Raw genomic sequence first — 19,238 nt, forward strand, 5'->3', positions numbered from 1 at the left:
TTGTACATTACTTCAGACAACCTATACATATATCTCATAGTTCCAGGTTCAGTCTTATTGCATGGTACCTTGGGCAAGTGTCTTCTGCTATAGCCTTGGGCTGACCAAAGCCTTGTGAGTGGATTTGATAGACTGAAACTGAAAGAAGCTGTCATGTGTGTGTATTTGTCACCCCCATCACCATTTGACAACCAGTGTTGGTGTGTTTACACCCCCGTAACTTAGCAGTTCAGTAAAAGAGACCAATAGAATAAATACTAGGCTTAAAAAATATGTCCTGGGGTCAATTTGTTCAACTAAAATCCTTCAAGATGGTGTTCCGGCATGGCTGCAGTCAAATGACTGAAACAAGTAAAAGAATAGCAGAATATATACACATATATATATATTTGGGTCACTTTTCTCAGCTGAAAGTTTACTGGATATAACCACTACTGCAACTGCTGCAAGCTTTTCTGCAACAATTCTTGTTAAAACATCGATTTAAAGAGATAAATAGTTAATTTAATCTATTTTGCTCATTAGCATTTTATATCCAGCCATATTAAGCAACTTAATAGCTCTCACAATTCACACTCCTTAATCAAAATTTATTCCCTTCTTCATGAATTTTCTCTTATTTCATTCTTACATTATTTATTAACACCCATCCCATTTCACTACCATCTTTTTACTTTTGCAAGTTATTTATTTATTATCTTATTGATCAAAATGCTAGGTTGATTTATTTTTAAGCTATCAAAAGCACCATAATATTCACATCTAATCAGGCTACAGCTATTACTGACAATTGCAGTTCTTGTCATTTTTAGTCTGATCCTTCTATTTTCTGAGTTCACATTCAACTGTGATTGACTTTGCCTTTCATTTCTCTAGTTTTTGTAAAATAAGCACAAGGTGTATTTGCCTCCACCCAATTCCTCCTCGCTTAAAACCAGTGTTTATTTGTTTATAGACCCATAATTTAGTGGTTCAGCAATACAGACCAATAGAAAAAGTACCAGACTTTAAAAAACAAAAACAAAAAAAAAAAGGAAAGAAGTCCTGGGGTCAATTTATTCAGTTGAACCCTCCAAGGTGATGCTCCAGCATGACCACAGTCTTTCTCTCTCTCTCTCTCTTTCTCTCTCTCTCTCTCTTTCTCTCTCTCTCTCTCTCTCTCTCTCTCTCTCTCTTTCTCTCTCTCTCTCTCTCTCTCTCTGGAACCCTGCCACACTCATCTATTTCCTCTCTTTCATGTTCCTTTCCTCTACACCTTCCATCCATACTTGCCCTTATATTGTGGGATAGCTCTGGTCCCCTTCTACATAATGCACCTCATTACTCTGTCCCTTCATTACTCATCACCCTCATTACTGTCCCTTTCTAAGTAACAACTGACCCTAATCGTTTCTTTTTCTCCTGTTATTTCAGTACCCCCACCCCTAATAGTATCTACTCTGTTTCTCTTACCACCTTGCTTTAAATCGTCGCTCTTCCCTCTCTTTCTCTCTTTCTCTCACTCTTTCTCTCATTCTCTCTTCTGAGTTGTAAGCTCTTTAGTTTTACAAGATTCAAAGCAACCTCACTAGAGCTAATGCCATCAAAAAAAGCACTCAGTACACTCTGTAAATGGGTTTGCATTAGGAAGAGCATGCAGTCATTGAAACTATGCTGAAACAGACATTAGTCTATGATGCCGTCTTCTGACTCATCAGATCCTTTCAAGTCATCCAGCCCATGCCAGTGAGTGAATGTTTAATGATGATGATGATGATATACCTGAAGTATATTTGCCACTTAAATGCGGCTAACCACTAAGGGTGAATGCTACTGTAGCTTGTAGCCCCATGAGAACACCTCTACCTGACTATTGACACACTTTCTGTGCCCTATCAGTATTTGCAAAGGGAAGTCATCCTTCCCATCGTCGGCCTGACGTGATACGCATGGACCCGGGTTTCTGGGTATTTACCTTTCGTCAGCGCACAACAATCACCGGTCTTCAATGCGAAGGGGTCCCGATGCAAATACATATATCCTTTTCCCAGTGACAAAAAGTCACTGATCTCGAAAAAGTGTAAACGAACAAAAATAAATTTCTGAATGAGGTATAAACAGTAACTGCACAACAACATGAAGTATATTTGCCACTTTAATGCGGCTAACCACTAAGGGTGAATGCTACTGTACTTCACTTTGTCGTGCAGCTAGTGTTTATTCCTCGTTCAGAGATCTATTATTAGATGATGATATAGATAAATATATATATGGGTGCAGGAGTGGTTGAGTGGTAAGTAGCTAATAGGCACAGGAGTGGCTGTGTGGTAAGTAGCTATAGGTGCAGGAGTGGCTGTGTGGTAAGTAGGTTATAGTAGAAGACACTTGCGCAAAATGCTACGCAGTGGGACTGAACCTGGAACCAGGTGGTTGGTAAGCAAGCTACTTTATTTCATAAATATTATGGCAAATATTTATGAAATAAAGTAGCTTGCTTATCAGCCACTTGGTTCCGGGTTCAGTCCTGCTGCGTGGCACTTTGCGCAAGTGTCTTCTACTATAACCTCGGTCTGACCAAAGCCTTGTGAGTGGATTTGGTAGATGGAAACTGAAAGAAGCCCATCATATATGTATGTTTGTGTGTCTGTGTTTGTCCCCCCACCGTTGCTTGACAACCGATGTTGGTGTGTTTATGTCCCATAACTTAGTGGTTCGGCAAAAGAAACCAATAGAATAAGTACTAGGCTTACAAAGAATAAGTCCTGAGGTCAATTTGTTCAACTAAAAGCAGTGATCCAGCATGGCTGCAGTTAAATGACTGAAACAAAATAAAAGAATAAAGTAAAAAATTAAAGTATATAAAACATAAGTAGGGAGGGAGTTCCAGCGAGCCAACATCGTAGGAAAGAAGAGCTCTTTAGAGCAAAGGCCATTATAGAAGCAATAGAAAATGTAGGAGAGAGGTGACAGCACAGCTGTGAACCAGAAGCCAGAGCATGTCTGTGAGGGAATTTATATCAATCAGTCAGATGGCCCTTTTCTATATATGGTCTAGAGTACCTGTATGCAGCAGCACCCTCCCAGATTTGAAAGCAAGATTTCCTTCTGAACCTCTTTGAGCTTTGTAGAAAGTGAATAGCTTTTGGAGGATGAAGAGTCTTCTGACCATTAACAGAAGGGTTAGTTGTTTGAATGCACTCCTTGATAGTGAGACCAGGCATTTGGAATGATTGTGAGAGCTCCAGCTGCATGCATGCTATTCATGCTTAAGTAGGGTGTAATATAACAATGTTTTGTTGGTATAACTACATATCTATGACTACTTGCTAAAGCACATGTACATACATACATTACTAGTTGCTTTCCATGTCCAAGAATGTCAGTTTCCTCTCAATTAAGTGGGTTCTCCATGTTGATAGTATTAATGACTGACAAGGACAATCCTTACACAAAAGAGGCTCGAACAAGAATAGCAAAAAAGAGTTGGCAGAAGTCATGGTTGTGGCAACTTTAAAAAGGTCATTAGGTGGTGATAGTGTTACACATCTGAAACACTTCCGAGCTTCTTTACCATGATTTTGTCTCAATTTCAGCCATTTTCAGGATTGATTGTAGCTTGTATTTATAACAGCAGAGAGGACAACCTTGTGGCCTGTTCCTAATGGTTAATTCACTAAAGAGAATCTGACAGAGAAATCTCTCTTCATTCATTCTAACCATATGTTCTGACCGTCATAGCCAGTGTTTCACCATAGTGGGTTCTATGCTCAGAGTAGTACTTATGGTTTGTTGCTGAAGAAATCATCATCATCATTTAATGTCCAGATTTCCATGCTCGCAGGGATCAGAGAGCATTTGTTGAGGCAGATTTTCTGCAGCTGGATGGCTTTCTAGTTGCCAACCCTCATTTTTTCCCATAGCTAAACATTTTTTACAAGGAAGACTGAAAACAAACAGCTTTGCTTGTACAATGATGATGCTTATTTACAACCATTATGTAAAGCCTAGACAAGGGTACGCACAAACACATATATACACATATATATATGACCAGCTTTTTTCAGTTTCCATCTACTAAATCCACTCACAAGTTTGGTTGGTTCAGGGCTATTGTAGAAGATATTTGCCCAAGGAACCATACAATGGAAGAATCCAAAACCACATGGTTGAGAAACAAGCTTCTTTACCATAAAGCCACATCTATGCCTTTGCGTGTGTGTGTGTGTGTAAATGGTGGTAATTGACAGAACAAAAACAAAAGTAGGAAATTTAAACCACTGTATGCAGGAAACTGAAAAATTTTAAGTTAGGTGATTGAAAAAACAATTATTTTAGTCTAAGCTATCTTCCAGAACAATTTTAATTAATTAAATAATAATCTAAAACCCACAATAATGCAACTTTAAAATGATAAAATATCTAGAAAATGCTGTTAAGAGATAACAAAATGATTTGTTATAAATTTACAAACAAAAAACAATTGTCTAAAAAAAACTGAAGTCATCACTAAAGAAGATGAATATAACACCAGTATTGTTAAGATCAACAAAAATGGTTTTGTCTGTGAGAGGAATTAAAGTTAGAACCAAATACCTCCAAAAGCTACTAGGATTGTTACTCATCCTGCTAGAAATACCAGCTAAATTTCTCTGGAAGCACATTCTATCATCTTTAAACCTTTAGCATTTAATCTGGCCATGTCTGGTCCAAATGTTCTACCTGGTTTATGTTAAAACTGACCACATCCAGCCTCTCACCCCTACCCTACAATGTTATTCTAAAATTATACAAACACACCATTAAAATCTTGTAGCTACGAGATAATGCATGATTAATTCAAAACAGTGTATATAAATAAGCATCACATTTGACAAAGAAATCTGAATGCTAAAGGGTTAAAAAAAAAAATGAAGGTCACATTAGTATTGGATGCCTGATGTCTATAAAAGATTGAATAAAAATGTCTGGAACATCTTAATTCATAGGTTTGTTTGATCAAATCTGACCTATGCTAAATAATAGCATCTTTATTGATAATGGCTAAGATACTGAAAAGTATGCTAGAAATCTGACGTGTTTGCCAGATAAAATTGTTTTGGTTAGTTTGAATTTATGCAGTAGTATATCTGTAATAATTTTTAAAGTAGTAACAATAGAAATTGTTGAATCTCCATGAAATGCTGGTGTTGCTTGTTAACTACTGCTACTCTTTATAGTCAGTCTGCAGATGTCAGTGGAATTTTTAGTAAATCAAAGCCTGATTTAAATTGTCATTTCTATTTAATTTACTAAAGATGAAATTATTGTTAAGCAATGTACATTATGACCAGGAAATCTCACTGTTATACCAACATCTTCAGGAACTTCATGTATGTACCTTTGAGAATTAGCTGTCTTTCATCATCATTGTCATCATCATAGTCGTCATTATCATCATCATCATTGTCATCATCATCATAACATTCACTTTTCCATGCTTGCACAGGTCAGACAGAGTATATTGAAGCAGATTTTCTATGGCCAGATATCCTTTTTGTTGCCAACCCTCACCTGTTTCCAAGGTAATATTTCCCAGACTCGATGTTGCAGAATATTGGAAATGAATGACACTGCTTATATGGCAGTGACACTCATTTACAACTATCATGTGATGTGTAGATGAAGAGATACAAACATTCACTCTCTCAGACTCACACACACACACATATGTACATAAATACACACACACATATATGTATACATGCATACATGATGGGCTTCTTTCAGTCTCCATCTACCAAACCCACTCACAAGGCTTTGGTTAGCTTAGAACTATAGTAGAAGACACCCAAGGTTCCAGACAATGAGACTGAGCCTTAAACCATGTTGTTAGAAAGCAAACTTCTCAACCACACAGCTATACCTGCACCAATCCACACAGTTACACCCGCAAGTTTATATAGTGTAAAGGTACATTTGAAGGAACTTATTTGATAGTCTTGACAAACTCTGTTTCCCCAGAATATTTTGAAATTATTTCTGCTTTCATAAATGCTTTCATTGGCTAATGAAGACATAAGATGATACAATCTTGACACATGTAAGCAATTAATGGTGTAGTCTGATGATGAATGCATGAGATCTCATCAGAAACTCAACTTAGACTGTAACTTTAAAAGCTTTACAGCTGACACGTACAGAAACCAAATATTTTTACAATTTATTCATAACTGGAATCTCTTCTTCCCATATATAGATCAAAATGTGGAAAACAAAGCACTAGCTTTGACTTCAGCCATAGATCAGAATCATTTTTTTGGAAATAACCCTGAAAGATTCTCTGACTTATGACTTTACTCTTCAGGTAGAAAATCATGCCATCTCTCATCAGATTGATTTTGAAACTGCAATTATGAAATCTCAAATTTAAATTATCTGATCTGATGTAACTTTTAGTGGAAGTGAATGGAATACTCAGAGACTTTAAGGAACCCAGTAACTCAGCCTGATGAGCACGGTATATCTTGCTGTCAGTAATAGTTAATAAATTTTCCTACTTAGACACTTATTTGTAGCCCAACTTAGTCAACTTAGTTAACACAATGTTTTCCAACAAGTTATTTAGTACAATCAGCTTATATATTTTGTACCATTATGTTGTGTTGCATTCTAATAAAGAAATTATTCAGCACTTCCAAAGTAGATGGTTTTTGTTTCAGTTAAAGTATTTTAGTTTCAGCCATAGAAATGTTAATTTTTAAGTTTATTATGAGATGTATCACCAAACCTAACTTCAGTTAAGGCTGCAGTTAGGTATGATGAAAGTTCTGAAACTGAGAGAATCAATATTTCTGAAAATTGCCTTGACTTGTCAACCTTGGTTTCCGATAAAGTTCTATAATAGTAACCCAATCAAACACCTCAAACTAATAAACCTCAACTAAGCTGACAACCTTGCAATAACTGGCAACAAGTATGTGTGTATCCAATCAGTCATTCAATGCATCTGTGTGTATGCATCGTATGCTGGCATGAAAATCAATGCTGCTAAGACAAAATTTGTACTCACTGGCATCTTACCTTCTTAAAGGTGAGATTCTGAATGCATTTTATGAATTCAAGTGCTTTGTTGTTGCACTCTTTCATTATCAACAGCCAGCTTTAGACCAGGACACATTCATGTAGACAGAAAATTTTGCATGTGTTGAGCATGATTTTGCACCATACTAGTCTTGTGAAGCAAGACTATGAGAGTGGCAAACATACATAAGCTGGAAGTATTTGACCAATTTTACTTTTGCCAGATCCTTTATATTCTTGCTTTGGATTTTGTCAAATTTTGAAGATTATTATGGCCATGTTGATTGTTTTTGCAACTCTTGTTTGAAAAATGCCTTTGCTGGTGTGATCACTCACTGTCATCCACAGAGCAAATTCATCTATGATGTAGCCATACCAAAGTGCCTTTTGGGACAGCATAAACAGCAAGTGAAGCAGTTGAAAATGTGGCTTAGTATGATTAAGTCTGATGTTAAATTGATATCCTTGCATACATGCTATTCTCCATTAAAATCGTGACTAATTGACATTCACTATATCAGACATTTTGTGATCACTGAGCATAGTTGGCTTCTGTTTGCAATACTGTGGATTCATTGATTGGAACTAGTTAAATTAGGTGAACACCAACATAACTACAAATACACAAAACAATGAACCGTCTACTGATTTTAATCTGTGTTGTTCTACTCCCATCAAAGACCTGTTCAATGACACAGTTCATTTGAATATTTTGCATTCTATGACAACACTCAAAAATATTGGAATTTTGAAGTATTATTTTGATGATATTGTATGCATGCAATTTCATATTGGATTTAAAGAAGAATGTAAATAACTCTATACTATAATAACAATAGCAATGATTGAATCTCCTTGAGGTACTGCGATTCCTACCTACTGCTACTGTTGTAAATACTTTTGTAAACTAAGAAGCATGCATCCCAACCACATGCTTCCAGGTTCAGTCTCACTGCATGGTACCTTGGGCAAGTGTCTTCTATTATAACCTTGGGCTGACCAAAGCCTTGTGAGTGGGTTTGGCAGACTGAAACTGAAAGAAGCCCGTCATGTGTGTGTGTGTCTTTGTATCTATGTTTGTCCCCCACTGCTGCTTGACAACTGGTGTTGGTGTGTTTACATCCCTGTCATTTAGCATGTTAGCAAATGGAACCAATAGAATAAGTACTAAGTCCTGAGGTCGATTTGTTCAACTAAATCCTTCAAGGTGGTGGCCCCAGTATGACCACAGTCAAATGATTGAAACAAGTAAAAGATAAAGGATAAAAGATACTATCTTTACTGTCTGGCAATAGATATCAGTGGATTCTTTTTTTAGTAAATTAAAGCTTGACTTAAATTGTCTTTCATCTTTTCTTGTTCACATTTCAATATCTCTAGGAGACATTAAGAAAGAACATAGTGCTAAAATGATACTAGAATTCATTGAAGATGTTCAAGAAGATGAGGTGGGGGGGACTTTGAATTGAATGCCAAATGTACTAGAGATTGAAGGGTGCACGCCATCCCAAATGTGATAAAAATATCTCATATCTTAGTGATGGTAACTGTAGTTATAGCATGGGTATGGGGCATTCTCATGACCTCTCATAACGATTTCCAGTCTTCTCCCCCTTCAAGATCGACTGTGAAGGGAATCTGGTCTGCATTGCTGATGCAGCTCAGAGGATACTGATGCCGTTTATGCAGGTTGATCATAAACCACTGGAACCTCTCAGTCTTCTTGTCAAAATCTTCTGGCAGTTGCTGTGCAATGTGGGTGCAATGCCTGATGGACAGATCATGCCTGCACATAAACTGGAAAGCCCATGATGTGCTGGAATAGAAGTCTCTGATGCTGATGTCTTTGGCAATTCTTGGCCTCAATTCAAAGGGTAAGTGTCAACACCACGAGTCCTGCCATCCCCTTCTCCTTCACCCATCCGAGAAGCCTCTCCTTCAATTCCAGCCACTTCACTGTCTTGCCCCTCATTGCCTTCTACTCCTTAGGCATCAACTTGATTGTGGCCTTATTGGAGCACCATCGTCAGACAACAGATTTGTCAACCCCAAAGTGACGGCCTACTGCGTAGTTTCCAAACTCCTCAGCAAGCCTGGAGACTAAGAGCTTGAAGGCAGCTGTGAATGCTTGTCTTGGCATGATGACTTGACCGTCATTGAACTTGAAGAGTGAAGTAGATGAGTCATGTGGAACTTGAAGAGCAGAGTAAATGAGTCAGTAAGGCTAATTACAGTCCAAACAATAGGATGTAGCTTGAAAACAACAACAACAACATTGAAAAAATACCTTAGAAATGAGAACTCAGGTTCAAAATTTCCCCTAGACATCTGATGAAGGCTGGAGGGTATATCAACCGAAACGTGTTAACAACAAACAAGATGAGCACAAATATCCGTCAAATGTAAATAATGTACATAATTCCTCATCTCTTAAATATAGAACTGAAAAGTAAGTCTTTATAGAAATTCTCACTACTTTTCTACCAGCACATGTCCCTCTTCTACAGGCTTGCAGCACCATCAAAGTGGAGGCTGCAACTGAAACACCAGCGCACGTTGGCTTGAAATGTGTAATGTTATAAGAAACCCTAACCCTAACCCTAACCCTAAGAGCGTATGATGGACAAAATAAGAATATTTAAACAGTTTTTTTATTAGTTTTTTGGATAATTACATGAAATAATGTTTGGGTTTTAGACCAACTTTTTCTTGTACCCATGTATAAACTGCACCCCGCTTTTCCTGGTTTTCCCGTCGGAAAACAAAGTGCAGTTAATACACTGGCAAATACGGTATTCAAGACTGCATTTTTCCAAAGTATCCTTTGTGTCTTTTTTAATATGATTTGAAGGAAAGCTATGGTTGCTTTTTCTAGCAGCTTGAGGACCACATAGAGACCTCTCAGCAAAGTAATTTTATCATTCTCAAACTATGAGGACTTATTCAGACTGCAGCATTGCTATACATTTGGGAAATTATCATTTATTTAAGATCATTATCATTGTTATTTCTCTGATATGTATAAAAGCCAAACATTGAGTTTATAAGCATTGCAATAAACTCAAGACATTCGACTCTGTTAGCTTAAGCTTTCATGCCTAATTAAATTGTCCTCATATTCTAAGATTCCATGCCAGAGGTTTTGCACTTGCTCCTTCTTAACTATAGTATTTCTTGCATAATTAAGAAGTCATCAATTTTAAAAATCTTTTCTTTCTTATTGTTTTTATTTATTTATTTATTTATTTTGTAATCCTGGCTGATATATAGACAGACCTTAGGTAGTTTTCTTTTGCTTAAGAAAAAAAATATTAATATTTTATATTTTTAAATATATTTCTTAATTACATCATAATTGATATTTCACAATTACCTTGCATGTTTTTTCATCTCTTTTCATCCAAATCATCTCTAATAAGTATATTGTGTGTGTGACTGTGTCTGTACATGGACATGAATGTGCGCCTGTGCATATATGTTTGCTGTGGATTGTGTGTGTGTGTGTGTGTGTGTGTGTGTGCGCATGTGTGCGTTCGTGCATGCATGTGCGCGCGTGCATGTGTGTATGTGTGTGTTTAAAATGAGGCAGTCTATTGTAACAGTTCTATGAATTTCTGTTCTTCCTGTAGAACTAATTCACCCCTAGGCTGCAGATTTTCTCCATTATTTGTTATTGTTAAAACTAGTTTCAACTAACTGTATTTAAACAAAGCCACAACACTGAGGTCATCTGAAGCCCATACTCTTTGCCTTGTGTACATACAGTGCATCCCTGATAGAATAGTAATTTAATACATCTGATTCTGTTAGTTTCAATACTTACTTATAAGCCAAAGTTTCCACACTGAATGTTCACTGGTGTTACTTGAGAAACTGACATGCCGCTGTTAATTTTCTTGTTTTTTACTCTGGATTAGTTTTAATTGTGAAGATCTATGATAAAATGTAGTCCATCCTTTTTCATCCCATCATTTTAGTTTCAGTCATCATGTACCTGATACTACATTAAACAGTGTTGTCTTATATGTATGTCATCAGTTTTAAGATGGTAGGGTCTAATGTAATTTAAGTGAAATTCGGCTGCTGTTTCTAGCAGCTTGAGCAACCATATAAATTGTTTGCTCGTTTAGTACACATATGATGCTGGAGGTTTTTGTTTGTTTTTTTATCTGTCTATCCAGACAGCTACTCTACCTTTTAAAGCATCCATTAGATATATTGTTTATACAATATTGAATTGCAAAGTATATTTTTTTTTTACTGTGATGAACAAACTACTTTCTTATTTTCAAGACTCCCTCAAGGTCATAATAAGTACTAATTGTTGTTTTTAGTGGTATTATTTTACCAAGATTCTATTGATATTTATGCTTGACATAATCACTAACAATTTTATAAGGTACTATATAAATATTAACAATATTTGTTTGCGCTTGCACGGATATGTGTCCATATGTGTGTACATTCACTGTTCTGTGTACTTTCAATGTTCCTCATTCTTCATTTTCTTTCTAAGAATGTTTTTTTTTTCCTTTATTGGGTTTATAACTTTTTATCTTCCTGTAAATGAAGATATTAAAAGTCATGAAAATTGCATGACTGCCCACGTATTTACTTGTAAGTGCAATTGCGCACTACTGCCAAAATACCTAGAGATTTAAGAGAGTTTCTTCATACGCACACACACACACACACACACCATATAAAGCTGTACTCAAATAACACTGGAGGCAATATCATAGCAACGAGTATGTGACTTTTTATTTCCAAGATAAATTCTGTTGCTACCGAATTACATTAGAGGATTTCAAATTAATTAATAACTTTGTATTTCTAGGAAATTCCTATGAGAATACTTGTTTTATATTCACACATTATTTTGATAACTCAACTGTTCCTCATTATATATTTATCTGATAAGGGAAGCGGAGCTGGCCAGGATAGAAGAACATCTACTAAAAAGTATTTTATTTTTTACTTGTTTCAGTATTTCATTTTTTACTTGCTGAGACACTGCCTTGAATGAATCAACCCCCAGCACTAATATTTTTGAGTTTGATACTTATCCTATCAGTCACTTATGTCAAACTGTTCTGAGTTATAGAGATGCAAGCAAACTGACACCAGTTGTCAAACAGTGGTTGAGGACAGACACACACATACACATACACACTTATATATACATACACAAACATATATATGTGAATATATACAACAGGCTTCTTTTATTTTCTGCCTCCCACTCCAAGGTGCATGCAGTGGAATTGAATTCAGAACCATGTCGTTGAGAAGCAAACTTCGTACTACACAGCCACACTTGCACATTGCAGTTTTTACTTTTAATCCTTTCAATTGCAAATTCAAATCTAATTCATTTTTTTTTCATCCACAATTGTTAAAATGAAAGCAGTAATGAAATTGGAATTAATTCATTGTTTTTTTTTTAATAAAAATTAGCCTTTTTATCTTGTCTAGTTCAAAGAAATCCTTTGTTTACCTCAAAAGTAAACTTTCCCATTGATAACAAATTAAAAAAGAAAAATTTTAATCTTATATGAAAATTTACCAACCACATGGTTCCAGGTTCAGTCCCACTGTGTGGCACCTTGGGCAAGTGACTTCTACTATGGCCTCAGGCCAACCAAAGCCTTGTGAGTAGATTTGGTAGATGGAAACTGAAAGAAGTTTGTAGTATATATATATATATATATATATATATATAATACATCACCTTACTATATTTCAACCCTTATATCTTTACAACTCTTGAAGAACATCAAATTTATTATTGCTTTTTATTTTCTCTTATTCTTCAGATCACAGCGTACCTCGGCAAACGGGATTTTATTGACCATCTTTCTCACATTGACCCTGTTGGTAAGTCATTAAAGACAGTGATAAATTTTTCATGTATCTATATATGTGATGAGGCAATGAATTCATTTGTAAGTTACCAGAGTTCTATCCATACTCTGGCCCAAAAGTTTTTGGGAACAGGTTGGTAAGTTGGTTCTCATTAAACCCCAGAGGCCCTCCTAGGGCATCATCATTTTTATGCTCTGCCATCACTCTTTACAAAACCAAAGTAGTATTCCCACTGCCGGCCTTGCCCATCTTGTGGATAAGCATGAGTGCCTGCCAACACTCCTTTTGCCATTCAGTCAGATTACATCTTTTAATGAAACCAGGTTTAAATCTCTCCAAAGAGGCTGGTCGCAGAAAGAATTCCTCTGCCAGCAGATTCCACAACTTATCACCATCCAGGTAGCGCCAGAGATGCCTCAGCCTCAACGCATGTCTGCATATCATCAACCAGGGCATCCCTAACCCACCCTTTAGCAGCTCTTGGCAGCAAACAGAGTGCCTCACAAGTGGCTTTCCTCCCTTCTACAATACGCAGAAAAGAAGTTGCTCCAACTTGTTCAGCCATGAGTTGGGGTAAGGGACAATGGTCATGCGGTAGGTGATAACAGATGTAATAAACACCTGTACCACCTCCTTTCAGGGACAGAGACCTTCTGGACCAGGTCAAGACTAAGGCATCCACCCTGTCTGCCACCTCGCTTCAATTCTTCTCTGTCTGGGAGTCTGGTCCAAATCAAACTCCAAGCAACAGGACCATCTGTTCAGTGACCCACGACACTGGACGATATCGGCTTACTCCTCCAGGTGCCAAGGTGCAAGACAACGGACTTGTCCTTGTTAACTTTTGCCCCTGCCACCACCTCATATCCTCTGATAGCCTCCTCTACATGAGGTAGCTGAGCCTCATTGGACACAATGATGGTGACGTCATCCACGTAAGCAGAGACCGACTTACTGCAACCGATTTCACTCGGGGTGCCCCCCAAAAAATTCTCCAGCTTCCGCAGTAATGGCTCAAGAGCCAACACGTGTAGAAGCAGAGACAGAGGACACCCTTCACGAACTGAACGCTTGATCAAAAACAGCTCCGAGAGGTAGCCGATTATCTGGATGGTGGATTTAATGCTGCTATACATAGCGGAGACCCACCCACAGAAGTCAGGGCCCAGCTCAGCCACATCAAGGACTACCACCAGGTACTGGTGGTCTACCCTATCAAATGCTTTACTTTGGTCTAAATGGACCATTGCCCCACCTTTGCTGGTTAATTTACCCACCCTGTCTAAGGTGTAGCAGATAAAGTGAAGACTTGAGGCAACCAGGCATAATCCCCTCCCCAAAAGGGGGAAAAAAAGTCTATATAATTTAAAATTCATCTTTTCATTAAAATTTTTAAATAAGGTTCATTTGAACTCACATTAACTTCATCTGTATGTGTTGTTTTGTGCTGTACCATCTATATGTGGCATTATTGTCTTAATAAAAAAACTCAGCTAGCAAGCCATGCTACTCTAGACTGATGATGAGCAATGACTCTGAAACTAGTCTCTGGATGCTGGCTTTGCTGGGTGGAGGTGCTTAGCTCCCCCTTTGAAAACATAAGGACACAGAAAATGTGTCATGGCCAATTGGAAATGGTGTTTCCTGGGGCTAAATAGCAGTAGCATTATTTCCTTTTATGGGATTGTCACATTAAGTTTACAACATACCATCACTTTATCATTACATAATAATCTTTATAATGATTTTTTTTTTTTTTGTAATCAACTTTAGTTTATATAATTCTACAGTGACTTTTTTTCATACTCATTGCAAATTTTGTCTTACTAGCAAGACTGTAGACCTTAGAAAAACTCATATATATATATATATATATATATATATAAGCTTTAAGTTTATTTGTTTTACAGTTTGTTCTTTATAACTTTAAAAATGTGTAAAGATTTCATTAAAAGTTTAATAAGATCTTTGTTTGACAAGTTTCAGAAAATTAGATTGGAATGTTGAAACTCAATTGTATAACTCATTTTCTAGATTCTCATCAATGCATGAGATGAGTTTATTAATCTACAAATTCTAACAGTAGAAAATGTTCATCTACATGGTGGTATAAGTTAACAATTCCGATTGTCACAGTTAGAAAAGTTCAATCAGTTCTTATTATTCGTCTATTTTAAAATTTATTAAAAATTTAATTCATGGGAGAAATAGATCTGTTATATTTTTCTTGAAATTTATCACATCTGAATTTCATCTGGTTACTTAAAAAAGGGGGTTTCATTTACCTTGAAATTTTTTTTTTTCTTTTTTTGTATGTTGAAGCATGCTACATCTGCATAATAGACTTTAAATTTAGAAATATTTAACTAATCTTTTATTGTATATTGCATATTTCCAATATCATCATCACCATCAGCAACATCATCAATTGTGGTGCCTGATACACTCTGCTAAAAGCTTTTGTGTCAGCATGCTGTTCAGAAATATTAATTTGCCTCTTGGTATAAAACTCTATACTTCAATAGCAACAGCTTATGAAGTAACAGAGGTTATGTTGTCCTAAAGAAAAATACTAAGTAAATATTGTAAACGTTTCAAATAAAGTGAATAAATATTTTAATTATTACAAATCATGAATAGGGATAGGAGGAAAATTCTGATTTTGAATTTCACCTTCATTTTTATGGATAGAATGCCTTTCTTTTCCTTTACTTTGTCCTTAGTTTTTGTATGTACTAAATTTACTGAGAGCACAATTTAATCAATCAAGAAACAGGAAATCAGATGAACTTGACCAAGGACAAGAGTCATTCTCAGATCTAGAAGCCACTGTTACATCTCATAGGACTAACATTTTACTGCTAAACATCAGACACACTCTCCACTGCATTTAATTAATCAAATTTTGGAGTTGTTATCCCTTACTTTTTTTTTTTTTGCTTACCAAAATTAGTCAGGAAAAGATTTGTTCTTATCATTAATTAATTAAAATTACACAAAGGGTGTGATTTAAAATTTATTGGCATACTACATCAAGTATGCCTGTGTCCACTTTACTATAATCTGCTTGAAGTGGTCGAGTCACACAGCTACTGTCCAAAGTAAAAAGAATGAAGAAATCAAGAGAGATGCTGAATAGAACAGATCTCAGCACTGTTTTTAAAGTCAATTGGCCAGTTAACATTAATAGATAGATTTCCTGTTCAGTGGATAGGAAATAGCTAAGTAAAGAATCAATACTGTATCATTGGTATAACTCAGAAGTATAGTAGTAGCAATAACATTTGATATAGAAGTTCAAGCTTCATAATCATGGATTGCAGTAAAAAGTCACATAGTGTCAACAGATTTGATATTGGTTAAATTAAGTTGTTATTGTTGTTGTTCTTTAGCCTTAGGTCAGTCCTGATTAAGACAATGAATGACCAAGACAACCAATAATCAAAGGCTTTGCCACCATGAACAACTTATCTTTTATTCAGGTATAGTGTGATATATCTTGAGGACCTTCATAGTAGCATATCGTTTGAGGAAGATTTGGTTGCTGTTCCTAGAAGATCTAACAACAATGTAGAGGCTCCCCTGGGAACTCCTGATTACATTAAATTAATATCAAGAAACATTGCTCTATATACACAATTAGATTATTCTGTAGTATCTTAGGTTTGATACAAAAGAAGCCTGGATAATAAAGGCAAGAATACATCAATGTTGTGAAAATATGTTAAATTAAATTTGAATGAGAAACTGAACTTATAATTCAATTTAATAATGTTGTCTAATGTGGTCAGAGATGATTATGGTTACAACAACAATTCTCATCTTCATTATCACATTATCTTTGGTCAGTTCAGTTTGCATCACAAGAAAGTTAAACCTAATGTGACTTTTAGAGTCTAGCTTTGGCTTACTCATCCTAATATGTCACTAATTTAGGTTGCCACATCATATATATAGGGCTTCTGTTGGTCAACTTTCACTATACCTCTGTACATGCATGTGTACAATTTTTTGTAGATGACTGGCACTTGCTCATACTTGCAAGATTCCCCCTCTCCATGCCACTGTTGTTTATCCAAGAGAAAGGCCAACAATTTGGATTGATACAGCTTAACACTAATGTCATCACTGGCATTACAGTCAGAACACAAAGAGCCAAAACAAATACCATGGGACATCTTTCCTCAGCCTCTGGCAGTTCCTCCAATCTACTGCCCAAGATTGGTACTTTTTTATTGACGCCCCCACCCTCAAAGGATGAGAGATGAAGTTGATCTTAGAAAGATTTGAACTCAGAGCATAGAGAGTCAGAGCAAATACTGTGAAACTCTGTTAATTCACACCATCTTCCCATCTCATAGCTTATACTCAAATACATGAAAATATACTAGTGACTTGGCTGAAGCAGCTTACAGCAATGCAAAGGTTAAATTCCTTTTACATAATAAAGTTACAAGTTTCAACTCTTAAATATGTTTTGATCATTTTTACAGTAGGAGATGCACAGATGTTTAGTTAAAAAGTTTACTTTACCACTATTAGTTTGAGGTTTGATTCCATTGAGCAGTACTTTGGTTAATTGTCTTATCTTAGGTTCAGATTGACCAAAGTTGTGTGAATGAAATCTGGTTGATAAAAACAAAATGGAAGTCCATCTATTACACCATTTCTCTTCTTGTGTGCCTGACTTGATCCATCATCCTGTTTAATGCCATCACCTGGGCTTTAAGTGCTCAAAACAGAGATTATTCTGTTGCAAGCATTGAAGTCAGGCCTCTGGTCTCAGGATAACTCTCCCCTGACAGTCTCAGAAGCTCTGAAAATAGTCACAAGTGCTGCTCTTCCTCCTCTGATTAGGACATATAAAGAAAAATTTAAAAACAAAATCCATAAACACCAAACTGCCAATACTCAGTCTGGTTGGGCATTCTACTGCTGCCTTTTTTACACACACACACACACGCTCTCTCTCTCTCTCTCTCTCTCTCTCTCTCTCTCTCTCTCTCTCTCTCTCTCTCTCTCTCTCTCTCTCTCTCTCTCTCTCAAAGAGACATGCTTTCAAGAATTAGAAGATTGGGATAGCAGAGAATTATACCAGATAGCTAGGGGAGAAGCAGAATGAAAGAGGTTAGTCAGTGTTCTACAGTATGCGGACTAGAGGCATAAGGTGTTCTGGATTGCAAGACAGTATATCAGAAAAGAAATTGAGATGTTATGAGAGAGAAGTGTGTATGGATGGCTAATGGTACATTTGTCCTTTGTGATTCAGAAAAGAAAGAGGGATAAAATCATTATGGTGAAAGGCGACAAAATGAGGAGAATGCATGGGAGAAAGAGAGTCTTGCCAATATGAACCTGATGGAGGGACCATCTGTTCTAGTTGGCAGCAGTATGATAGATAAAGCAAGGAAAACCCCTTAGTTCATCAGGATTTGCACTGTGATGTTTAAAATATCTGGTAGAATGGGATGACGATGATGACAATGACAATGGATGGATGGACATATGAACAGATGTATTACATTATAGTTAATAAAAATTATGATTATTGTGACATCATTCTGATATATCATCCATATCTATTTTCTATAATTAGTACTCTTTTGCTAAAACCAGCAGCAGCACCAGTCAGCTAATTTTCCAAAAGCTTCTGTCTTGAATGAATGTGTTGAACATTGCGATGAATCATTTGCATCATTCTTAAGTATTCTTATGTTAAACTTTGAATCAACTTATTTATTCTTGATCCTATAGTGGTTAGTGATAACTCGAACAAACTTTACTATTTTTCGCATTATTATTTATTATTTATTTTGTTATTTTGTTCCGGTTAAGCTAGATGGAGTTACACTTGACATTTGCATATATTTCTCAAACATATGTCTTTATGGTTTGGTGGCCTTACTAGTATAAATAATCTTAACATGGAACTATTTTCTAATGAAGTACTCAACATTTATTTTAGTAAGATTGCTTGCCCAAACACAGTCCCTGAGGCTTTAACTAATCAGTTAATGTATTTCTCAGCATTATATAAGCTGAATGCTGGTATCAGGTCTCATTAAAAGAGATTTCATTTCCGAATTGTAAATACAAAATAGCAAAGCATGTTAGTGTTTAATGATATTCATAAAAGTGGTTTTATATCAATGTGTCTTGTTTATATAAAGTCATCAATTCACCAACAGAATACCAACAGAATACAATAGACTTGTCATTAACCGTCAACACAAACATATTAACACACATATTGTACATATTTGCACATACATACATATATATACATACATACATATATATATATATATATATATATATATATATATATATATATA

General features: G+C 36.0%; 1 protein-coding gene across 3 annotated transcripts in view; it reads left to right on the top strand.

Moving 5' to 3' along the window:
• Positions 1 to 19,238, top strand: part of LOC106869179 (beta-arrestin-1) — a 275,729-nt gene that overhangs the window by 190,930 nt on the left and 65,561 nt on the right. For all 3 annotated transcript variants that reach the window (XM_052968277.1, XM_052968278.1, XM_052968276.1), the window contains exon 3: positions 12,855 to 12,915. In XM_052968277.1, coding sequence (XP_052824237.1) covers positions 12,855 to 12,915 — 61 coding nt within the window. The remainder of the gene's footprint in view (positions 1 to 12,854; positions 12,916 to 19,238) is intronic.

The sequence above is a fragment of the Octopus bimaculoides genome, chromosome 5, assembly GCF_001194135.2.
Source record: "Octopus bimaculoides isolate UCB-OBI-ISO-001 chromosome 5, ASM119413v2, whole genome shotgun sequence".
Lineage (NCBI taxonomy): Eukaryota > Metazoa > Mollusca > Cephalopoda > Octopoda > Octopodidae > Octopus > Octopus bimaculoides.